Raw genomic sequence first — 22,437 nt, 5'->3', positions numbered from 1 at the left:
TACTACTACAGTACTATAAAACCATGTAATAGTTCCTAATAGTTATCGTTCGAGGAATTCATACGGTGTACGCTGGCATGTTCTTATGATTGACTATAAATGAGCAAGATCAGCACAGATATCTCGTGCAGATAATGGACTGCCTTTATACAATGCTTTCAAAGATCGTATCCTCCAAATTTTCATTTTCATTGTAACATTCAAGATGATTGTTGATTCTGTCAAATTCTTTGTAGTTCCAAAGTTTTTACTCCTGGCTGTTTCTGACTTCTCCGAGCCTGAATGCTTAAAACGCAGTGAGAAAAACAGTTCTGAATTGTCGTACTGCTTATTTCTCACCAACTATCAGTGACCAAAATCACTACTTTTGAGTACAAGCACATGCAGCTGACGCCATTTTAAAAACTGTACACTCTAAGCACAGTGTAGTGTCTAACAGCGACACAAATACATGTGTGTGACGCTAGTTAGAGACTATCCAGCAACAGTCCCCTGACCCAATTAAGCAGCATAGTGTCCCAAATAAACAAAGGGAATTCAAGCTAGTTTCTCAATTAGTTTTTGTTCTTTAAGGTTTGTCGCAAATAAGTGGCTGCCCGATTAACTGATGGCCCAATTAGCCGGAATCCACTGTATTAGTGAACCATTGTAAGATATAAGACGTAGGAGCAGAATTATGAGTTATGATTAGATGAAAGTGATTTTATCTGTTTCCTTTGAGATTGATCAAGCTACTGTCATGTTACTCCTGACTTTGACTGTACCTTCTTCACACGTTGGACCCATCCATTGGAAAGGACATGCACAATTCCCATTACGAGAGTTACAGTGAGCTTTGTTCGCACAGTGGCACACCAAGGAGCAGTTAGGTCCATATCTATTCATTCGACATTCTGGAAGGAAACAAAATAAATATATATTATAAAGGTTGGGGGTGTTGTGGATAGTCTGGAGGGTTGTTGAAGGTTACAGCGGGACACTGATATGATGCAAAACTGGGTTGAGAAGTGGCAGATGGAACTCAACCCAGATAAGCATGAGGTGGTTCATTTTGGTTGGTCAAATATGATGGCAGAATATAGTATTAATGGTAAGAGTCTTAGAAGTGTGGAGGATCAGAGTGTCCAAGTCCATAGGACACTCAAACCTGCTGCGCAGGTTGACTCAGTGGTTAAGAAGGCATATGGTGGATTGGCCTTCATCAATGTGGGATTGAGTTTAAGAGCTGAGGGGTAATGCTGCAGCTATATAGGACCCCGCTCAGACCCCACTTGGAGTACTGTGCTTAATTCTGGTCGCCTCACTACAGGAAGGATGTGGAAACCATAGAAAGGGTGCAGAGGAGATTTACAAGGATGTTGCCTGGATTGGGGAACATGCCTTATGAGAACAAGTTGAGTGAACTCGGCCTTTTCTCCTTGGAGCGACGGAGGATGAGAGGTGACCTGATAGCGGTATATAAGATGATGAGAGGCATTGATCGTGTGGACAGTCAGAGGCTTTTTCCCAGGGCTGAAATGGCTAGCATGAGAGGGCACAGTTTTAAGGTGCTTGGAAGTAGGTACAGAGGAGATGTCAGGGGTAAGTTTTTTTTTTACGCAGAGAGTGGGGAGTGCATGGAATGGGCTGCCAGTGGTGGAGGTGGAGGCGGAAACAATAGGGTCTTTTAAGAGACTCCTGGATAGGTACATAGAGCTTAGAAAAACAGAGGTCTATGGGTAACACTAGGTAATTTCTAAGGTAGGGACATGTTCGGTACAGCTTTGTGGGCCAAAGGGCCTGTATTGTACTGCAGGTTTTCTATGTTATATATATTCTAAAAAGTGTTTGTAAATACTTATTGATACAGAAGGTCCAATTTCTTTCACATTTCAACAACTAGACTGCTGATGGTATTCAGAAGAAAGTTGTTTGACATGTCAGTGTTACAGATAACAAAGAATAATTTTGTGGAAAAGTGTTGGTGCTCTTTGAATGCAAAATGAACCTCTCCAAACATGCTTTATGATTCAAAAGTCCTAATACTGTAGCTGGAGGAAGCTGGGTTACTCTCACATCTGTAATCCATTAACACTATATATCACAACTTTAAGATTGCTTCCCAGTACCTTTAATATGTAAGAATGGTTTCTACCTTCCTTCATCTTTTAGGCAGCCCAGCTGCGAGGGGGTGGATTTTTTTTTTCCCTGACAGATTAGCGGCTAGCCAAAAACAAGAGAAAACTAACTCACACAGCAATGTAACTGAAGCCAAAACACTACATGGAGATTCAATTACACTTTTATCTTCCCAGTGTTGAAATGAGTCTGAGATTCAATGATGATCTTGCAGTATGGCAACTCATTAGATGATTGCCAATATAGTTGAGTTCAAGTGGACATAGCTTGGATTTAAGCCATAGCCCATTAAATAATGAGAATAGCTGGAATTTTCCTAACAAAATTCAATCTTCTTACTTATAGATACATCCTAATTTTCCTCTGTTTGTCTGCTAAGTGAAATTTGCTGCCTTCTACCACTTGACCGTTCCAGAATGGCAGTCTAACATTTGGGCATTTCAACACATAGTGTCTGCAGAAAGCAGTTCAGATTCCCTGTCACAGGAAATAATGGAGCAAGTATCTACCGTGAAAGCTAATGAGCATTTTAAAAAGGGTTCATTCCCATCCATTGGGCCATTGAAAATCTTTTCAAGAACATGCTGTACTACTTCCAAAGTGTTGAAAACTAAATCCCCCGCTGTACACCGGTGAACTACAGAGAATTGAGTGGTATAATCTAGTTTATTATTTAGATAAAATGTAGGAAAAAAATGAATATACAGAATCAAGATCACCTGTATCACATCGATCTCCAGTTCTCCCTGGTGGGCAGAAGCACTTCCCTGTTACAGGATGACATGTTGTGATGCCTTCACAGTCACAATTCTTCAGACATCTGTCCCCAAAGTATCCAGTGTCACAGACTACAAACAGAGTAACAGTTACACAGTAGCACATAGCATGTTGATGAAACCACCTCTCCCCTTCACCACTCTCCCATCAGACTTTTAATGGCATTCTATTTGAGGCAAGAGTGTGGATCATGAAGGAAGCTTTCTCCCTTTAAAAAAGCACAGCTGTCAGCATAAAATACTATCAAAAACTAGCCTGGCTTTGACTTTGCTACTATCTTTCTGTATTTTGCGAGATAGTTTTGTCTGTATGTGTTCATATCGAGAGAAGGAGAGAGGATGGGTGTGATTGAGTTTGGGAATCTGTAAAATGGTGAAATGGACGAGTGAGGAAAAATGGAGCCAAAGGCTTATGCAGACACCTGTGACTTCTTCCATTTGAATAACTTCTTCCAGTTGGATACAGATATTGATTTTAACTGACATTTCGATGATCTCCTCTGGTTTCATCCCTGATGACGATGGCAGAGTTTGTCATTGAAACATTGGTTAAAGTTGACACCTGTATCTGGCTGGAAGCCTGAGAAGAGCTTATTCATCATATACAGTATGCCGGAATAGCATTAGATCCTTCTTCCAGTTCGTTCATGAAACAGCTTATTCTTCATAACTCATGTTAACTTTTCTTTTCTAGTGGTTGGGGCTCTGTCGGAGCCCACGATCGACTGTTCAAACCGTGGTCCTCCGCAATGTGCAGCCTGGCGCTTCGCTATTTCCAGGAGAGGCCAGGAAGTCATGTAGCTTCGGGGAGTGGTCCCGTAGATGACCTGAACCCTCATTGATTTCACTGACTTAAGTGTCATGGGAGACTGAAACATCGAGACAGCAGCCGGGCTGTGCTGCTTTGAAGAGGCCTCTGTACTCGAGCGATCCCCCTCTCTCTCTTGATGAAGGGTGAGAGCCCGCCAGTCCCCAAGTTGGAGGGCTTGGGGAAGCGACGTGGATGATTGTAACATTGCTACAGCGAGTTGCTGGTCCGTTCTCGTTGTTGCAGGAGAGCGACCTCGCTTTCCCGCAGCGGAGAGAGAGAGCCTGTTTGAGATACCAAAGTGCTGAGTTATGGTCTGTATTTCTGACGGATTCTAGGTCAAGGTCTCTTTGGGTAGATTTTGCTATTGTTTGCATGGTGGGGTGGGGGAGGGAAGGGTCAGTACTTCTGCTGGCGCAAGTGGAGGGTGAGTTGATGCTTCTGTTGATGTTTGTACATGGGAGGGAGGAGGGGGGCTTTGGGGTTCTGATGGTTCATTCTGTGGGGTTTCTTATTTTGTGGAATCTGCAAAAAGTAAGAATTTCAGGTTGTCTACTGTTATGCCTGCAGCCCCCTCCTTTGTGAGAATTGCAAGAGCACTCTTGGGTTGGGTCAGGGGACCCAGGAAATGAGAGGAGATGTGCGGACTGTCTCGTTCCCCGGCGATGTAAAGCAAGGGGAAATGGCCATTGTCTCTTGGAGACAAATTTGTGGATTGAGATTCTATGCTACGTGAGAGCCCTCGGGCAAAGTGGGCTGGGTGAAGGGGAGAGATTGCATCATCCCCCAACCTGATTGACATCTACAACCCTGCAAGTCAGGATAAAAGAGGGGCTGTAGGAACGGCCCCCTCAGACGCACCAGAAGAAACGCTAGCGATCCCGTAATAGCGGGAAGCCAGTTGAAGGAAGCCACGTGCGTTCGGTTCCCTTGCCTGGGAGCCGGTGGCTGGTACCACGGAAAACGATTTTTGAACTAACAACGGGGAACCAACTCCCCCGACTCAACGGATTGGCCTCATAAAGGACACGGGCAAGTTTAAGACTGTCTCTCTCTACAACCCAAAAAGCTGCATCTTGAATGACAATTGACTTTTATTTTTCCATCGGACAATACAGTATCCCCTAGACAAACGATAGAGCTATTTCTTATTGATGATTATGATTATACCCGCGCTTTTAGATTGAGTATTGATGACGTATATTATCTGAATGTTTGTATTAATCTTGTTTTTGTGCCCCTTTATAAATAAAGACTTTTAAAAATAGTACCATCAGACTTCAACGGACCTCTCTATCTTTGCTGGTAAGTGACCCAGTTACTGGCTACGTAACAATACAATCGCTGATATTAAATTAAACCATCTGAATGATTCAGCATGGACTAGATGGGCTGAAGGGCCTGTTTCTGTGCCATGTTTCTCTATCACTCTGCGACAAATGCAAAGCAAGGAAACAAGAAAGGAAGTAAGCAAATGATAAATGATTTAAAAGATACTAAAGATCATTAAAAATAGATTGTTAATCTACAATTCACCAAAATCCATTCAGCAAACCAATATACCACTCCCAGTTAAAAGGTAAAGTTTGTTCTTCATAGCCAGACTGTGGGACAGCTCTAACAGAGCTTGCATTGAAATCAAAAGAATGAGAAAATGGATGCATAAATTAAGAATATTTATTCATCCCAGCTCAGGTCTGCCAGATAATACAACGTTCGAAAATGCGTGGTCATGCGCTTTGGTAGTAGAAATATATGTGTGGACTATTTTCCAAAGGGGGAGAAAATCCAGGAAGCTGAGATGTAAAGGGACTTTGGAATCCTTGTGCAGAACACCCTGAAGGTTAACTTGCAGGTTGAGTCGGTGGTGAGGAAGGCAAATGCAATATCAGCATTAATTTCAAGAGGTCTGGAATACAAGAACAAGGATGTGATGCTGAGGCTTTATAAGACATTGGTGAGGCCTCACCTTGAGTATTGTGAACAGTTTTGAGCCCCTCATTTTAAAAAAGATGTGCCAGCATTGGAAAAGGTCCAGAGGAGGTTCACAAGGATGATTCCAGGCATGAAAGGGTTATCATACGAGGAACGTTTGATGGCTCTGGGTCTGTACTCACTGGAATTCAGAAGGATGAGGGGGGTATCTCATTGAAACCTTTCAAATGTTGAAAGGCCTAGACAGAGTAGATGTGGAAAGTATGTTTCCCATGGTGGGAGAGTCTAGAACAAGAGGGCACAGCCTCAGGATAGAGGGGTGCCCTTTCAAAACAGAGATGCAGAGAAATCTCTTCAGCCAAAAAGTGGTGACTTTTTGGAACTCATTGTCACATGCAGCTGTGGACGCCAGGTCGTTGGGTGTATTTAAGGCAGAAATTGACAGTTCTTGATTAGACATGACATCAAAGCTTACAGGGAGAAGGCCAGGAACTGGGGTTGAGGAGGCGATAAAATAAAGGACCACCCATAACTGAATGGCGAAGCAGACTCGATGGGCCAGATGGTCTAATTCTGCTCCTGTGTCTTATGCTGTTATGATCTTATAAGAACCAACCATAAAAATCAATTGTTAGAATTGTACAGTAGAGTGAAGCCTGTATCTCATTCTCCAGGTATCCTCAGGATCATACGGCAGAAACAAATAAACCAAATCCCCTGGTTAATTTGCTTTCTCTAACCTTCCCTCACGTTATTATTGGACATATTGCCCTACTTAAACCCTGTTCCCCGTGACATTAGAGGTTCATCTCAATGCCTGATCAGCAGTGGTAAGAGAGAAGAGTCATAAGAGACATTACCTTTTTCACAGAAGTCACCTTGGTAACCAGGGGGGCAGATGCAATGGCCTGTGATAGGTTCACAGGCAGCACCATTTTTACAGTCACAGGTGTGATCACAGGACAAGCCATAAAAGCCCAGAGGACAACCTAGGAAAAAATAAACCAAAGGAATGCCAAGTTCCAAATTATTCTCAACCTTTACTGAACCTTTTTACATCCTCAGTCTACTATGATGCATGAATTAATAATATGAATTGCTTCATAAACTCAGCATTTTAGCATGGGCACTCTGATTTAGTGGGTGACTGGGTGGAGATGCGCCTCTACCAAAGGAGATGTAAGGGGCTCCTTCCCTCTGCTAACCCGCAGGTTCCCCTTGAGCAAGGTGTAGCATCTGCTTAGCCCCTTGATCAGGGCCATGTGAGGCCATGGGAGCAGATAGTGGATGGCTGTATGATGCATATCACAAGTCCTAGTTATACAACCACTGAGGGCAGGCAGACAATCTCTGAAGAGTATTGATAATGCCTGGGCTCACCTGCCTTGTAAAGACACTGCCCAAAAGAAGGCAATGGGAAACCACTTCTGTCGAAAATTTTGCCAAGAATAGTCATGGTCATAGAAAAAAAAATAACAGCCCACATCATCAACACGGCACATAACGAAAAAAATTCTAGTTTGTCCTAACTTGGGACAAGTCACTGTGCAATTGCTTGCCAAGTTCCTTTTAACAATTGAATTGAAGTCATGATCACAGCAAGCTGTTTGGGTCAAAGTTTACTTTGATGATTAATGTTATAAAGATGAACAAGTGCTTAACCTATATTAAAGAAAATAGTTTTAACTGCATCTAACTGCCAATTTCGTTTCATATTATGATACTAATATGAAAACTAAAAGAATAACTTCTTATGATTTTTATGGCACAGATCATAAGCTAACCATTTCTACATCACCTTGCAGGTTCACACAGACGTTATCATACATCAGAACACTTTCTCAAATGAAACTTTTGTAAAACATTCTTTTTACATAATGTACATTGGCTGCTGGTATAAATGATGTAAAAGGTGAGTCTACTCACTGTGTTCACACAGAGGACCATAGAAACCTCCCAGACACCGACAACTGCCTGTGAACCTATCGCAGGTTCCGTTATTCAAACACAAACAATCCAGCTGGCAGTTAGCTCCATATTTCCCAGCACGACATTCTGTCACACACAAAAAAATGACTCTTTACTAAACAGTCTTTCAATATCTTTGTTGAGCCCCTGCCTCCTATCATATAAAGCCCCAGCTATGCTTTCAGGGTTACTTCCTTTATCACCCACCATCCTTGGAACACCAGACTTGCTCAGAACTGCTCATTCCCAACATCTCTCAATGTTCCCAGGACTGCTAATCATTCCCAAAAAGTCCCATCTTTTCCAGCCTGGCATAATATCCCTGGCAAAGCACTTTAAAGTGCAAATCCTTTCATCATTGCTCCATACCTCACATAATGCAGACCCTGCAGATGAACCTTGCATGTTTCAGTGCAGACACATCACCCCTAAACTGTAATTGTTACACTTTCTTCCCTCCACACTGTACTATTCTCTGAAACCTACACAACATTCTTTAATAGAACATTGATCATCAGTTTCCAAGTGACTCCTTTGTCCACATGTTCCTTCCTACTAATTCCCCTCCTGGTACTTACCCCTGCAAGCAGGGCAAGCGCCTCGTACACCTGTTCCTACACCCTCTCCCTCAAATAGTTCCAGTTTAATTAGAGATCACCAACATTCACAGCTCCAAACAGTTCTTACAGGTGAAGCGGATCTATTGGGGTCATCTATGGTATCTGGTGCACTCAGTGTGGCCTCTACATCGGTGAGATTTGACAGAGGTTGGGAGACCGTTTCGTTGAGCACCACCACAAGAGGTGGGGTTTCCCAGTGGCCACCCATTTCAATTCCACTGCCTTTTCCCATTCCGATATATCAAACCATGGCCTCCTCTGCTGCCATGATGGGGACACACTCAGGTTGGAGAAGCAACAAGTATTCCGACTAGATGGCATGAACATTGATTTCTTTAATTTCTGGTAATTAGCTCCCCCCCCCCACTCTCATTTTCCCTTCCCCATTTTGGCTTCCTTCTCACCCTTTCTCCTCTGGCCATCATCTCCCTCTAGTGACCCTCCTTCCACTTCTCCCATGGTCCACTGTCCTCTCCTATCAGATTCCTGCTTCTTCAGCCACTTACCTGTTCCACTATCAACTCCCAGCCACTTCCATCAGCCTCCTTCCCCCATGATATTCATGAATCTGGAATGCTATGTAACTCCTGTAATCATTGAGTATACCTTTCTCACAATGGGTACCAGTCCATCCTAGTCCACAGGAACATGTTCCATCTTCTGGGTTACAGACTCCGCTATTCTGACAGGCACAGGTATGCAAACAGCTTTGTCCGAATCGCCCCTTCGGACAAACTGCACAAGATCAATAGCAAAGAGAGTATTACAAAACAATCCACCACAGGGGGCAGAAATTTGAAATATAAACAGGAAGATGCTGAAAATACTTAGCTAGTCAAACAGAAACTGTGGGGGAACACACACCCACACGTGCAGAGAATAACTTCCTAATCTCTGTACCTAATCTGCTGAGGACTTCCAGCATTTTGTTTACTTTAATTCTGAAGAATTCAGTCATGAACAATTAAAGTATCTGAATGTCAAGCTTCATGTTCAATGTAAAAACAGTCCTTATATTTTTCAGTATAGAATCTCCCTCATGTTTTCCTGGATTTTAAAGGCATTTAAGGGGCTCAAATACAAGGCAACCTCATTGTTCAAACAAACCCATGTTGGTATACAGAAAAATTCAAGGATAACAATCAATCACACAGAAACCAAACAACTGTCTACAATATAAGACAGACTTTGAAAAATTAGAGTGCATAAAAAATTATACTTTAAGAGGAAGTATCAAGTAACGTCAAAATAAATAAACTACTCATATACCATATTAGATTAAGCTTTCAAACATTTTCCCAATTAAGAAGATGCAAAAATTCAAATGATATTGCACACTAATAACTTATGACTTATTTTAAGCCTCATGGTACCTTGGTGACAAGTGGGGTCCAGTACACCAGACTGACACACGCATTTTCCTGTCACAGGGTCACACCGACGTTCATCACCACATTGACATAGATTCATACAGTCCTTCCCATAGTAACCTTCTGGACAAACTGTATGGGAAAACAACCTTGTCACTGAAGATGTACATTATGAAATTTAGCCTTTAACATATGCATGTGTGCAATAATGTCAGCATATTCACCATATTAGTTCAAAGTGATCAGTGTTATGTCCTTGATCAACCCAATCAAACATTGCGGAAGACTCTAAACATAGAAACATAGAAAATCTCCAACACAATACAGACCCTTTGGTCCACAATGCTGTGCTGAACATGTACTTACTTTAGAAATTACCTAGCTACCCATAGCTCCCTATTTTTCTAATCTCCATGTACCTAACCAGGAGTCTCTTAAAAGACCCTATTGTATCCGCCTCCAACACTATCGCTGGCAGCCCATTCCATGCACTCACCATCCTAAAAAAACTTTACCCCCGACATCACCTCTGTACCTACTTCCAAGCACCTTAAAACTTTGCACTCTTGTGTTAGCCATTTCGGCCCTGGGAAAAAGGCTCTGACTATTCACATGATCAATGCCTCTCATCATCTTATACACCTCTATAAGAAAACCTCTCATCCTCTGTTGCTCCAAGGAGAAAAGGCCAAGATCACTCAACCTATTCTCATAAGGCATGCTCCCCAATCCAGGCAACATCCTTGTAAATCTCCTCTGCACCCTTTCTATGGTTTCCACATCCTTCCTGTAGTGAGGTGACCAGAACTGAGCACAGTACTCCAAATGGGGTCTGATCAGGTTCCTGTATAGCTGTAACATTACCTCTCGGGTCTTAAACTCAGTCCCAAGGTTGATGCAGGCTGATGCACTGTATGTCTTCTAAAACAGCAGCTTTCAGTGTCCTATGGACTTAGACCCCAAGGTCCCTCTGAACTTCCACACTGCCATGAGCCTTACCGTTAGTATTATACTCTGCCATCATATTTGACCTACCAGAATGAAGCACTTCACACTTATCTGGGTTGAACTCCATCTCCCATTTCTCAGCCCAGTTTTGCATCCTATCAATGTCCCGCTGTAACCTCTGACAGTCCTCCACACTATCCACAACACCCCCAACCTTTGTGTCATCAGCATATTTACTAACCCATCCCTCCACTTCCTCATCCAGGTCATTTTTAAAAATCACAAAGAGTAGGGGTCCCAGAACAGATCCCTGAGGCACTCCACTGGTCATCGACCTCCATGCAGAATATGACCCCTCTACAACCACTCTTTGCTTTCTGTGGACAAGCCAATTCTGGATCCCCTTGGATCCCATGCTTCCTTACTTTCGCAATAAGCTTTGCATGGGGTCCCTTATCAAATGCCTTGCTGAAATCCATATACACTACATCTACTGTTCTAACTTCATCAATGTGTTTATAGTCACATCCTCAAAAAATTCAGTCAGGCTCATATGGTACGGCCTGCCCTTGACAAAGCCATGCTGACTATTCCTAATCATATTATACCTCTCCAAATGTTCAATAATCCTGCCTCTCAGGGTCTTTTCCATTAGCTTACCAACCACTGAAGTAAGAATCACTGATCTATAATTTTCTGGGCTATCTCTACTCCCTTTCTTGAATAAGGGAAGAACATCTGCAACACTCCAATCTGCCGGAATCTCTCCCGTCCCTATTGATGATGCAAAGATCATTGCCAGAGGCTCAGCAATCTCCTCCCTCACCTCCCACAGTGGCCTGGGGTATATCTCATCCAGTCCCGGTGACTTATCCAACTTGATGCTTTCCAAAAGCTCCAGCACATCCTCTTCCTTAATATCTACATGCTCAAGCTTTTCAGTCCGCTGTAAGTCATCCCTACAATCACCAAGATCCTTTTCCATAGTGAAACTGAACCAAAGTTTTTAATAAGCATCTCCGGTTCCATACACACTTTTCCACTGTCACACTTGAATGGTCCTATTCTCTCTAATCCCAGACTAAAGGCATTGGGAGGGTCACAAGTGAACTATTCATGAGATGCATCACTTTCCAGCAAGGTGCCAGCAGCCAATCTTCAAAATGTTTCCTCAAATCTGTACAACCAATCAACCTATATCAGTCCTCCCAGCTTTTTTAAAAAAAAAAAAAGCTCATTATCACTTCAGAAATGTGTCTCACAGCCAGTGAAGTGCTTTAAGATCATAAATAATGGTTTAATCTGGGCAATGGCAGGATCCAGTTTGGATACAACAAGGCTTCACAAATGGTAAGGCGATAAATGATCAAACAATTTGCTTTAATGACACTGGTTAAGCAGTAAATATTGATTAAGAGAACAAGCAAGCTCACTGCCACTCTTTGTAATGGCCAGCTGAGAGGGCAGGAAAACAAATAGGCCAATAAATTACTTAACTGACAGTATGGCACCCTCCCAGTGAGATGTCAGGACAGAATCTGTGCATGAGTCTTGAGGGAGGTTTCATCCTGATGAAGAATGCTACAACTGAGCCAAAACTGACAAGCAGAAGAGGTGAAATAATAGTAGGTGTTTTGGAAGACACCAAGTGTATGGTCATGCACGTAGGAGTAAAGGCGTGGACTATTTTTGAAACAGGGAGAAAACTCAGAAATAAGAGGTGCTAAGGAACTTGGGAGTCCACGTGCAGGATTCTCTAAAGGATAACTTGCAGGTTGAGTTGGTAGTAAGAAAGGCAAATGCAATGTTCAAAGTTCAAATACATATGTCATCATACACAACTCTTGAGATTCACTTTCTCATGGGCATTCATAGTGAATACAAGAAACACAATAGAATCAGTGATAGACTGCACCTAACAGATTGACAAGCAACCTATGTGCAAAAGCCAACAAACTGTGCAAATACAAAAAGAAAGAGAAATAATAAGTAATAGCAATAATAATAAATAAGCAATAAATGTCGAGAACATGAGATGAAGAGTCTATGAAAGTGAGTTCATAGGTATTGGGAACAGTTCATTGATAGGGTGAGTTAAGTTACCCTCTCTGGTTCAAGAGCCTGATGGTTGAGGGGTAATAATTGTTCCTGAACCTGATGATGAACATCCTGGGGCTGCTGTACATTCTTCCTGATGGCAGCAATGACAAGAGAGCATGGCCTGAATGGCTGGGGTCCTTGATGATGGATGCTGTATTCCTGCGACAGCACTCCATGGAAATGTGCTCAGATGTGGGGAGGGCTTTACTTGTGTTGGGCTTTATTAGTGGTGGATACTAGTGGGCTGTATCCACTACATCTTGTAGGCTTTTTCAGTTGGAATTCGTGTTTCCATACCAGGTTGTGATGCAGTCAGTTAATTTACTTGCCACTGCACATCTATAGAAGTTTGTCAATGTTTTAGATGACACGCGGAATCTTCATAAACTCCTAAGAGGGACGCATTCATATTGAGAGAACTAGTATTTGAAAGCTAAGATGTAATGTTGAGGCTCTATAAGGCATTGGCCAGACAACACTTACAGTATTGTGAGCAGTTTTGGGCTAGGAATTGATGGGCAGGCATTATTGAGGGTACAGAGGAGGTTCACAAGAGTGATCTTGAGAATGAAAGGGTTAACATATGAGGAGCATTTGATGGCTTTGGGACTGTACTAACTGGAGTTTAGAAGAATCATGGGAGATCTAATTAAAACCTATCAAATATTGAAAGGCCTAGATAGAGTGGATGTAGAGAGTGTGTTTCCTACCGTGGTGGTATCTAGGACCAGAGGGCTCAGAATAGCAGGACGTCCCTTTAGAAAGGACATGAGGAGAATTTTCTCTAGCCAGAGGGTAGCAAATCTGTGGAATGAATTGCTACCGACTGCTATGGAGGCCAATTGATTGGGTATATTTAAGGCGTCATTTGATTAGTAAGGATGTCCAAGTTTATTTATTTGGTGATACAGTGTGGAACAGGCCCTTCTCGCCCTTTAAGCTGTGTTGCCCAGCAACTCACTGATTTATCCTCAGCCTGATTATGGGACAATTTACAATGACCAGTTAACCTATACCACTACATCTTTGGATTGTGGGAATAAACCGGAGCACCCAGAGGAAACTGACACACATACGCGAAGGAACATTGGAATTGAACTCTAATGCTCTGAGCTGTAAAAGTGGGTTGAGAGGAATTATAAATCAGCCATGATTGAATGGTGGAGCAGACTCAATCAGCAGAATGGCCTAATTCTGCTCCTGTTTTATGGAAGATACAAGATGGATGTAGTTATCAAAATTAGCTAACTTACTGAGGAAGCAAAGTTTGAAGAACAAGTTAGAGTCATACCGGGTGAAAAGGAGGCCTCTAAGTTCACTAAGGCCACCCTAACCACTTGGCACCCAGTTACACTAGTCCTACACTGATCCAGTGTGGTAATCCTCCCATATTTCCATCGTCCTTTTAGATTCTACCATTCACCTACACACTAGAGGCAACTCGGAGGCCAATTAACCAACTAACCAACCCGCACATCTTTGGGCTGTGGGAGGTTACCAGAGCGCCTGAAGGGAATTCATGTGGCCACAGGCACAATATACAAATTCTACACAGCATTTGGGAGCATTGAGCTCAAATTTGTGCTTGCAATACTACAGCTCTGCTCACTATTGAATAGCAGCTGAGGAAGGAAGAGAGAAAGCCCTTTGATGGATATTGTGTTCCATTGGGCAGAACTGAACTCAAGTTGCCACAGGAAGTTTTTGAAGCAGTCCACCAGTAATTTTCATTTACAAATTGATCCTTCCTGCTTCACGAGGACGAGGACAGCCAATGCCTGGGAACACCACAACAAGCAGGTTCCCCTCCAAGACCAATAATGTCCTAACTTTAAAATACTGTACATCACCATTCATAAACCATCACCGGGTATACATGCTGGACAACACCACACAAGAGCATTCACTGGAAGGGCTGTTGTGGTTTGGGAGCTGCCTCATCATCACCTGTTCAAGGCCAGAGAGAAATGAGGGATGAGAAAGAGATGCTGCTTTGGACTGCAGTTTACACTTCCCTTAATGAATAAACATAGAATTATGGAACAATACAGCGCAGAAATAGACCAGCCTAGTGGCAGCAGGGACCACCAAGCACATACGTTTACACCAATCCTGCCCAGGCCCATTTTATTCTCCCCAAAAGCTCCCTCCAGACTCTATCACTCACATATAGAGGCAAATTAACCTACGAACCTTCATGGTTTTGAGACAGATGTGGAGAACTGAGCACCTGGAGGAAACCCACATGGTTACAGGGAAAACAGAAACTCCACAAAGACAGCATCAGAAGACAGGACTAAACTCAGTTCACGGGAGCTGTGAAGTCATGTCACTCCAAATCAGTGGTTCCCAACCTGGGGTCCACGGACCTGACAGTTACTGGTAAGGCTCCATGGCATAAAAAAAATGTTGGGAAGTCCTGTTCTAAATTAACTTGAATTTTTGCTGAGTTATGAAACAGCCTGGAATCTGTGGTTGTAATGACAGCAAAACCATCAAAACTCTTGGCCGTAACTGCATACAACTGATAACCTCCATTTCCAGAAATTTGACCTATAATTTTCTTAGAAAAGCAGCTTCATTTGTAAAAGATTGAGTTAGTGAAAGGGAAACTGGTTCAGCTGTTCACGTGTCAGTCGTGCACTGAAATTCACTTTAAGACACAGCACAGTGTCACAGAAACTTTGTAAAGTCTAGCATCATATCACAGAGTGATTGGAAACAAGATGGCAATGAAAAGGTGCACATTGAGTCTTGCTCACAGGATCTGCCAACCTCAATTTCAATTAGACCATAAGACCATAAGGTACAGGAGCTGAATTAGGCCATTTGGCTCTTCATGTCTACTCTGTCATTTCATCATGGCTGATCCATTTTCCCTCTTAGCCCCAAGCTCTTGCCTCCCTCCACCCCCCATATCCTTTCATGCCCTGACCAATCAAGAATCTATCAACCTCTGCCTTTAATATAAGACCATAACATATAGGAGCAGAATTAGGCCATCTGGCCCATCGAGGTTGCTCTGCCATTCAATCATGGCTGGTCCTTTTTTTTTCTCCTCCTCAGCTCCATTCCCCGACCTTCTCCCTGTAACCTTTGATGCCATGTCCAATCAAGAACCTATCAATCTCTGCCTTAAATACACCCAACGTTCTGGCCTCCACAGCTGCATGTGGCAATGAAGTCCACAGATTCACCATACTCTGGCTAAAGAAATTCCTCCTCAGCCCCATTCTAAAAGGATACCCCTCAATTCTGAGGCTGTGTCCTCTGTTCTAAAAAGCCATCTTGTAGGCAGTCTAGAAATTCCCCTTCTTGGAATCCAGCACAACCCTGATTTTCCCAAACTACCTGCATATTGAAGTCCCCCAAGACTATTGTAACATTGCCATTTTGGCATGCATTTTCTAAATCCCGTTGTAACCTGTAGACCACATCCTTACTACTGTTTGTGGTTCTGTATGTATCTCCCATCAGGGTCTTTTTACTCTGGCAGTACCTTAGCTCTGCCCACAATGACTCAATACCTTCTGACCCTGTGTCACCTCTTTCTAATGATTTAATTCAATTTTTACTAACAAAACCACACCACCCGCTCTGCCTACCTGTCTCTCCTTTTGATATTCTTGGACTTTAATCTCCCAGCTATAATCTTCTTTCAGCCATAATTCAGTAATGCCTACAACATCATACATGCCAATCTGTAACCGTGCTACAAGTTCATCGACCTTATTCCGAACACTGTGTGCATTCAACTATAAAACCTTCAGTCCTGTATTCACCTTTTACCTTGCAACTCATCCCGTTGACTGCAATTTTGCCCTATCATCAGTCTCTCCTTGCTGGGAGTCTCACTACACATTGCCTCTGTTTGTAAACTGACTACCTCTTCTTCAGCATTATCACTGGTTCCCATCCCCCTGCCAAATTAGTATAAACCCACCCAAAAAACTCTAGCTAACCTGCCCAAAGGATATTGGTCCCCCTTGGGTTCAGGTGTAACCCGTCCCTCTTGTACAAGTTGTACCTTCCCCAGAAGAAATCACAATCCATAAGTCTGAAACCCTGCCTCCTCCACCAGTTCCTCAGTCACACATTCAGCTGCCAAATCATCCTGTTCTTATTCTCACTGGCAAGTGGCACAGGCAGCAATCCAGAGATTACTACCCTGGAAGTGCTGTTTCTCAGCTTTCTACCTAAAATCTCTCTTCAGGACTTCCTCACCTTGTCTATCTATGTCATTGGTGCCAATGTGCACCAAGACTTCTAGCTGCTCACCCTTGCCCTAGAGAATGCCATGGATCTGATCCAAGACATCCCTGATCCTGGAACCAAGGAGGCAACGTATCATCCGGCTGCCTCTATCGCGCCCACAGAACCTCGTCTCTGTTCCTCTGACTAAGGAATCTCCCATCAACACTGCAGTCCTCTTCACCTTTCTGCTCTTTTGAGTCACAGCACCAGACACAGTGCCAGAGACCCAGTCACTGTGGTTCCCCCCATTAGGTCATTCCCTCTCAATTCCCTCAGGAGTACTCTGCACTGGCTGTGCATTTCCTCTCCTCTCCTGACGGTCACCCAGTTACCCATCTCCCACAACCTCTGGGTAACTACCACCCAGTAGCTCGTATCTATCCCGTCTGAGTCGAAGGTCATCAAGCTGCAGCTACAGTTCCTGAATACATTCTCTCAGGAGCTGCAACTCTGTGCACCTAGTACAGATGTGTTTATCTGGGAGACTGGAGATCTCCCAGACTTCCCACATCCCACACAGAATACAAGACAGTACTCCTGGAGCCATTCTCAGTGAACTACTATGCCCTAATAGCTGAGGAACAAACAAATAGGTACAGAGAAAGAGTAACTTACAAGACAATATACCTCACACCCAAGTCTGATGTCACCTAAACCTGATGAGCCAAAGCCACTCTAAAGAGTGACCCCACTCCACTTGCACTTGAATTATTTTTATTGGCCCTTTCTAATGAATCCCTCTTGCTGATTGGTCATTCCTCAACTCAGAGACACTGCTGCGAAACTCTGCCTTTAAAAATTCAATTACCATCATTAAAAAGTAGTTCTTTTTACACATTCCTGATGTGGATTGTCCAACTCTGAGGAAACTAGCTCAAAGCTCTGCTTTTTAAATCTTGAGCGCGGACCCGACTGAAAGGTAGCTCTTTTCATACACTGCCTCTTGCTGATTGGTTGCACTTCAACCAAGAGTAACTGTTGAGAAACTCTGCCTTTAAAATCTCTATCACCTTCCTGATCAAAAAGTAGCACTTTTTACACAACCCTGATGTGGGTTGTCCAACTCGTTGTCCAATTGGTTAAATATGAACGATGCTTCAGTGGTGCTCCCTTTACTGATTACGACACCTTTTTTAAAGTCAATTCTGAGGTGCCTTCTGCAACAACCAGCCCATCGAGCAGCCTATAACAATGAGGTCATCTAGGTCAGACCGCTGCATAGTGGAATGTCAGACAGAGAGCAGAGTGTCTTTCCCACCTACTGCACATTTTCCCTCACTCCACGACTACCTTTTCTGCAGCTATACTGTAGCCGCCTTGGGGGGGATCATACCAATATCTCTAAACCTCTTCTCTGTGACTAACACAGCAACCACATGGTAGTTGGGACTGCCCCTGTGTCTCTTAGTGGGGAGCACACAGTTACCATTTTACTACATGCAGATCACATGCTGCTGTTGTTACCAGATCATTGGCACAACTTTACATCTTGGCTGGGAGATTCAAGCGGTCAAAGGCACCCTAGGCAGCACATGGTCAGAGGACCAAAGGAAGATGAAATCTTCTTGAGACTCATGTCCAGACATGGGGACTTCTATTCAGTGACACCATGCCTCTCCACAAGATGTGCTGTCACAATTTTTCCAGGGGCAATCCACACAGATTTAGTGATTTAATTATAAACTTTAACCCTCTATGTAGTCTGAATAGCTTAACGCAGTTCCTTTGTCATGTGCTCTTACCTCCAAACTCTGAGAACTGGAAATAGAAGCAAGTCATTCTCACTCCAAGGGACCCCTACAAAGCAGCTATCTTTATATTCTTTTCAGCAACATAATTTGAACACATTCTTAATCATTTTTAAAAATCCAACTTTTATGTTTACTTATTTTTCAGATGAACTGACTGATCTATCAGTTTGATGCTGCTACTGTGCTGTATGTCCTGAAGATGGCACCAAATACAAAGTCAAGTCCGAATATGGGACAATCAATGCTCCAGTGACTTCACCATTGCAGACAGCTTTTATTCTGACTCAGTGTTAAGCGAATTGTTAAGTAATGTAATGCTAACTCCAGGCCACGGGTACTTCAGCAGCTGGGTTGAATTCACCTCATGAAGCTAGACTGGAATTCTCTACACATGATGACTGTAAAGGTTTTATTAATATGAGTCCAGCAGATAACCCTGAGCAGATAGATTATTACACTGTACTATTTTTGGGCGCAGAATATCATATCTAATAATGAATTTAACATATTATCTCAGATTTTGCAAGGAAGTATCTTCATACCCCCACATAATTAGGGAGAGTTTCTCATATAGTTGTGACCAACTTTCAGATATTTACGCAGATGTAAAGATCCTAACATTGCTGTCATTTACTGCATTCTGTTGTCCCAGCACAATTCCAAGACAAGGAGTACAAGGAGTACAAATTTACAGTTATTCTCCACTATACATCCCTGCCATATAGAACTAGACCTGGAGAAGGGAAGATAATCCCTTTTACTCAAAGCAAGGGAGATAGCAGCCAGGTATTGTGGGAATTAAATTCCATTGGATTTTAAACTGCTGGAGTACTTTCATGGTGGATGGTTGATATGAGTTTGATTTCAACATTGTAGGGAAATTTGGATGGGTACGTGGATGGGAGAGGTATGGAGGGATATGATCTAAATGCAGGTCATTGGAAATGGGCAGATTAATAGTTTGGCATGGACTGTATGGGTTGAAGGGACGGTTTCTGTGCTATAGTGTTCTATGACTCCATAAATGTTGTTATAGTACATGTATTTTATCTTCAACTTTTTAAAAGAAGTTTTATTGGTTTCTGATTGGTTTTGAAAGTCAAACTTATTCAAAGTTGCTGACAACCTTGACAGTTGTGAGTGGATAAGGGGCTATGGTTTCACTGGTGGGCAGTTGTGACTTCTTCTGCATCAACTGTCTCTCATACTTCTACCCATTCCCCACGTCATTTCTGTGGTTAACCTTTGCTGAAAGGAGAGCTAAGTTTCTGAGTTTCGGGTTTTCTGGATCACTCTAGGTGAATTCGATTTACATTTGGAAGTCAGTGTTGCATCTCATTAACTTAGAAAGACTTCATAAAATAGTAACTCCAAAATAGAGAACCCAGAGTCTATTTTGATTTATGTGGTAAACAGATATCTGCTTGAGGCTGGAATGAGCTACGGAGGTGGAATTTTGTGATCAGTCGCTGGCACTAAATATAAAATGCAGCAATGCTGAGGATCGAACTGTGCTTTTGTAAATCAGTTCTATTGTGTTTCATAGAACCATATTCCAGAGGACTAATGTACAGCTTGTGTGTGTGTGTGTGTGTGTGTGTGTGTGTGTGTGTGTGTGTGTGTGTGTGTGTGTGTGTGTGTGTGTGTGTGTGTGTGTGTGTGTGTGTGTGTAGGCCTCTGTTACTCTCAATAGACCATCGATTTGCACCTTGGCAAGTTTCCAGGGCACAAGCCTGGGCAAGGTTTTTTTTTAATGGAAGACCGGCAGTTGCTCAAGCTGCAAGTCTCCCCTCTCCATGCCACCAGTGTTAGGACCCATACAGCTTGGCACCAGTGCTGTCGCAGAGCAATGTGTGATTAAGTGTGATTAAGGATACACATACAAGTCTCAGCCAAGGTTCGAACTAGCGACCTTCAGATCACTAGACGAACGCCTTAACCACTTGGCCATGTGCCAACACTGTACAGCTAATAGCATTACCTGAAAAGAACAGATTTTTACTCCTTGGTCTAAGTGCTCCCAAGACTATATGCTGTAAGTAATGCAATGCATGTGAATCTATTCAATCATATACCCATAATACTTCATCCTGTCTCCTTTACCTGCAGTATTGCTGTGTTCTGGGTGGTCTAAGATCAGAGACACAGCTTCAAAATAGAGAGTTGTTCTTTCAGAATGGAGATGAGGAGGAATTTCTTTAGACAGAGTAGGTGAATCTGTGGAATTCTTTGCCATTAGTGACTGCAGAGGGTAAGTCTTTGAGTATACTTAAGACAGAGGTTTATAGATCCTTAATTATTCAGGGCATAAAGGGATGTGGGGAGAAAGTAGGAGATAAGTGCTGAGTGGAAAATGTACCAGCCATGATGAAATGGCAGAACAAACTCGATGGGCCAAATAGCCTAATTCTGTTCCTACATCTTACAGTCGTGTCTCAAAAAGTGGTCGTGGAAAAATGACATCACTGAATCTTTTACAAAACAATTTAAATGATGTCCTGTTGCTATGATCAGACCTGTTTACTGAAATGAAAGACCACAAGATATAGGATCATTTGGCCCATCGAGTCTGCTCCGCCATTTCATCACGGCTGATCCAGTTTTCCTCTCAGCTGAAGTCTCCTGCCTTCTCCCCGTATCCCTTCATGTTCAATCAAGAATCTATCAACCTCTGCCATAAATATACATAAAGAAATAGCCTCCACAGCTGCCAGTGGCAAAGAATTCCACAGATTCACCACTCCCTGGTTAAAGAAATTCCTCCTATTCTATTCTCCATTCTATTCTGAGGCTGTGTCCTCTGGTCTTAGACTGTCCCACCTTAGAAAACATCCACTCCACATCCGCTCTATCAAGGCCTTTCACCATTTGATGGGTATCAATTAGGTCACACCTCATTTCTTTTGAATTCCAGTGAATGCAGGCCGAAAGCCATCAAACATTCTTCATATGACAAGCCATTCAATCCTGGAATCATGTTTTTGTGAATCTCCTTTGAACCCTCTCCAGTTTCAGCATATCCTTTCTAAGATAGGGGCCCAAAACTATCACAATATTCTAAGTGAGGCCTCACCAGTGCGTTATAAAGTCTCAGCATTACTTTCTTGCTTATACATATATTCTAGTCCTCTAGAAATGAATGCTAACATTGCATTTGCCTTCCTCACCACAGACTCAACCTGCAAATTAACCTTTACAGAATGCTGCACGAGGACTCCCAAGTCCCTTTGAACCTCAGTTTTTTGTATTTTCTCTCCATTTAGAAAATAGTTAACGCTTTCATTTCTTTTATCAAAGTGCATGACTATCATTTCCTGGCACTGTTTTCCATCAACCACTTTGTTGCCCATTCTCCTAATCTGCCTAAGTCCTCTGCAGGTTCTCTACTTCCTCCAAACTACCTACTCCTTCACCTATCTTCATATTGTCTGCAAACCTTGCAACAAAGCCATCAATTCCATCATCCAAATCATTGACATAGGACATAAAAAGATCAGTCCCAACACAGACCCCCACGAAACACTACTAGTCACTGGCAGCCAACCAAAAAAGGCTCCCTTTATTCCCACTCTTTGCCACCTGCCAATCAACCAGTGCTTTATCCATGCTAAAATCTTTCCTATAATACCATGGGCTCATAGCTTGTTAAACAGCTTCATGTGTGGCACGTTGTGAAAGGCCTTCTGAAAATCCAAGTACACAACATCAACCAATTCTCCATTATTATCCTGCTTGTTATTTCTTCAGAGAATTCTAACAGATTTGGCGGATAAGATTTTTCCTTGAGGA

At 42.7% G+C, this 22,437-nt stretch overlaps 1 protein-coding gene across 1 annotated transcript in view; it reads right to left on the bottom strand.

Annotated features, from left to right (window-relative positions):
- LOC140725651 (uncharacterized) overlaps nucleotides 1–22,437 on the bottom strand; it is a 431,629-nt gene that overhangs the window by 4,172 nt on the left and 405,020 nt on the right. Inside the window, exons 32-37 of the mRNA XM_073041401.1 lie at nucleotides 9,599–9,727; nucleotides 8,832–8,960; nucleotides 7,564–7,692; nucleotides 6,498–6,626; nucleotides 2,838–2,966; nucleotides 765–893 (exon numbers count right to left, since the gene is read on the bottom strand). Of these exons, the coding sequence (XP_072897502.1) occupies nucleotides 765–893; nucleotides 2,838–2,966; nucleotides 6,498–6,626; nucleotides 7,564–7,692; nucleotides 8,832–8,960; nucleotides 9,599–9,727 (774 nt within the window). The remainder of the gene's footprint in view (nucleotides 1–764; nucleotides 894–2,837; nucleotides 2,967–6,497; nucleotides 6,627–7,563; nucleotides 7,693–8,831; nucleotides 8,961–9,598; nucleotides 9,728–22,437) is intronic.

This window comes from Hemitrygon akajei, chromosome 3, assembly GCF_048418815.1.
Source record: "Hemitrygon akajei chromosome 3, sHemAka1.3, whole genome shotgun sequence".
NCBI lineage: Eukaryota > Metazoa > Chordata > Chondrichthyes > Myliobatiformes > Dasyatidae > Hemitrygon > Hemitrygon akajei.
Note: the sequence above shows the minus strand (reverse complement) of the source record. Positions and strands in the feature narration are given on the sequence as shown.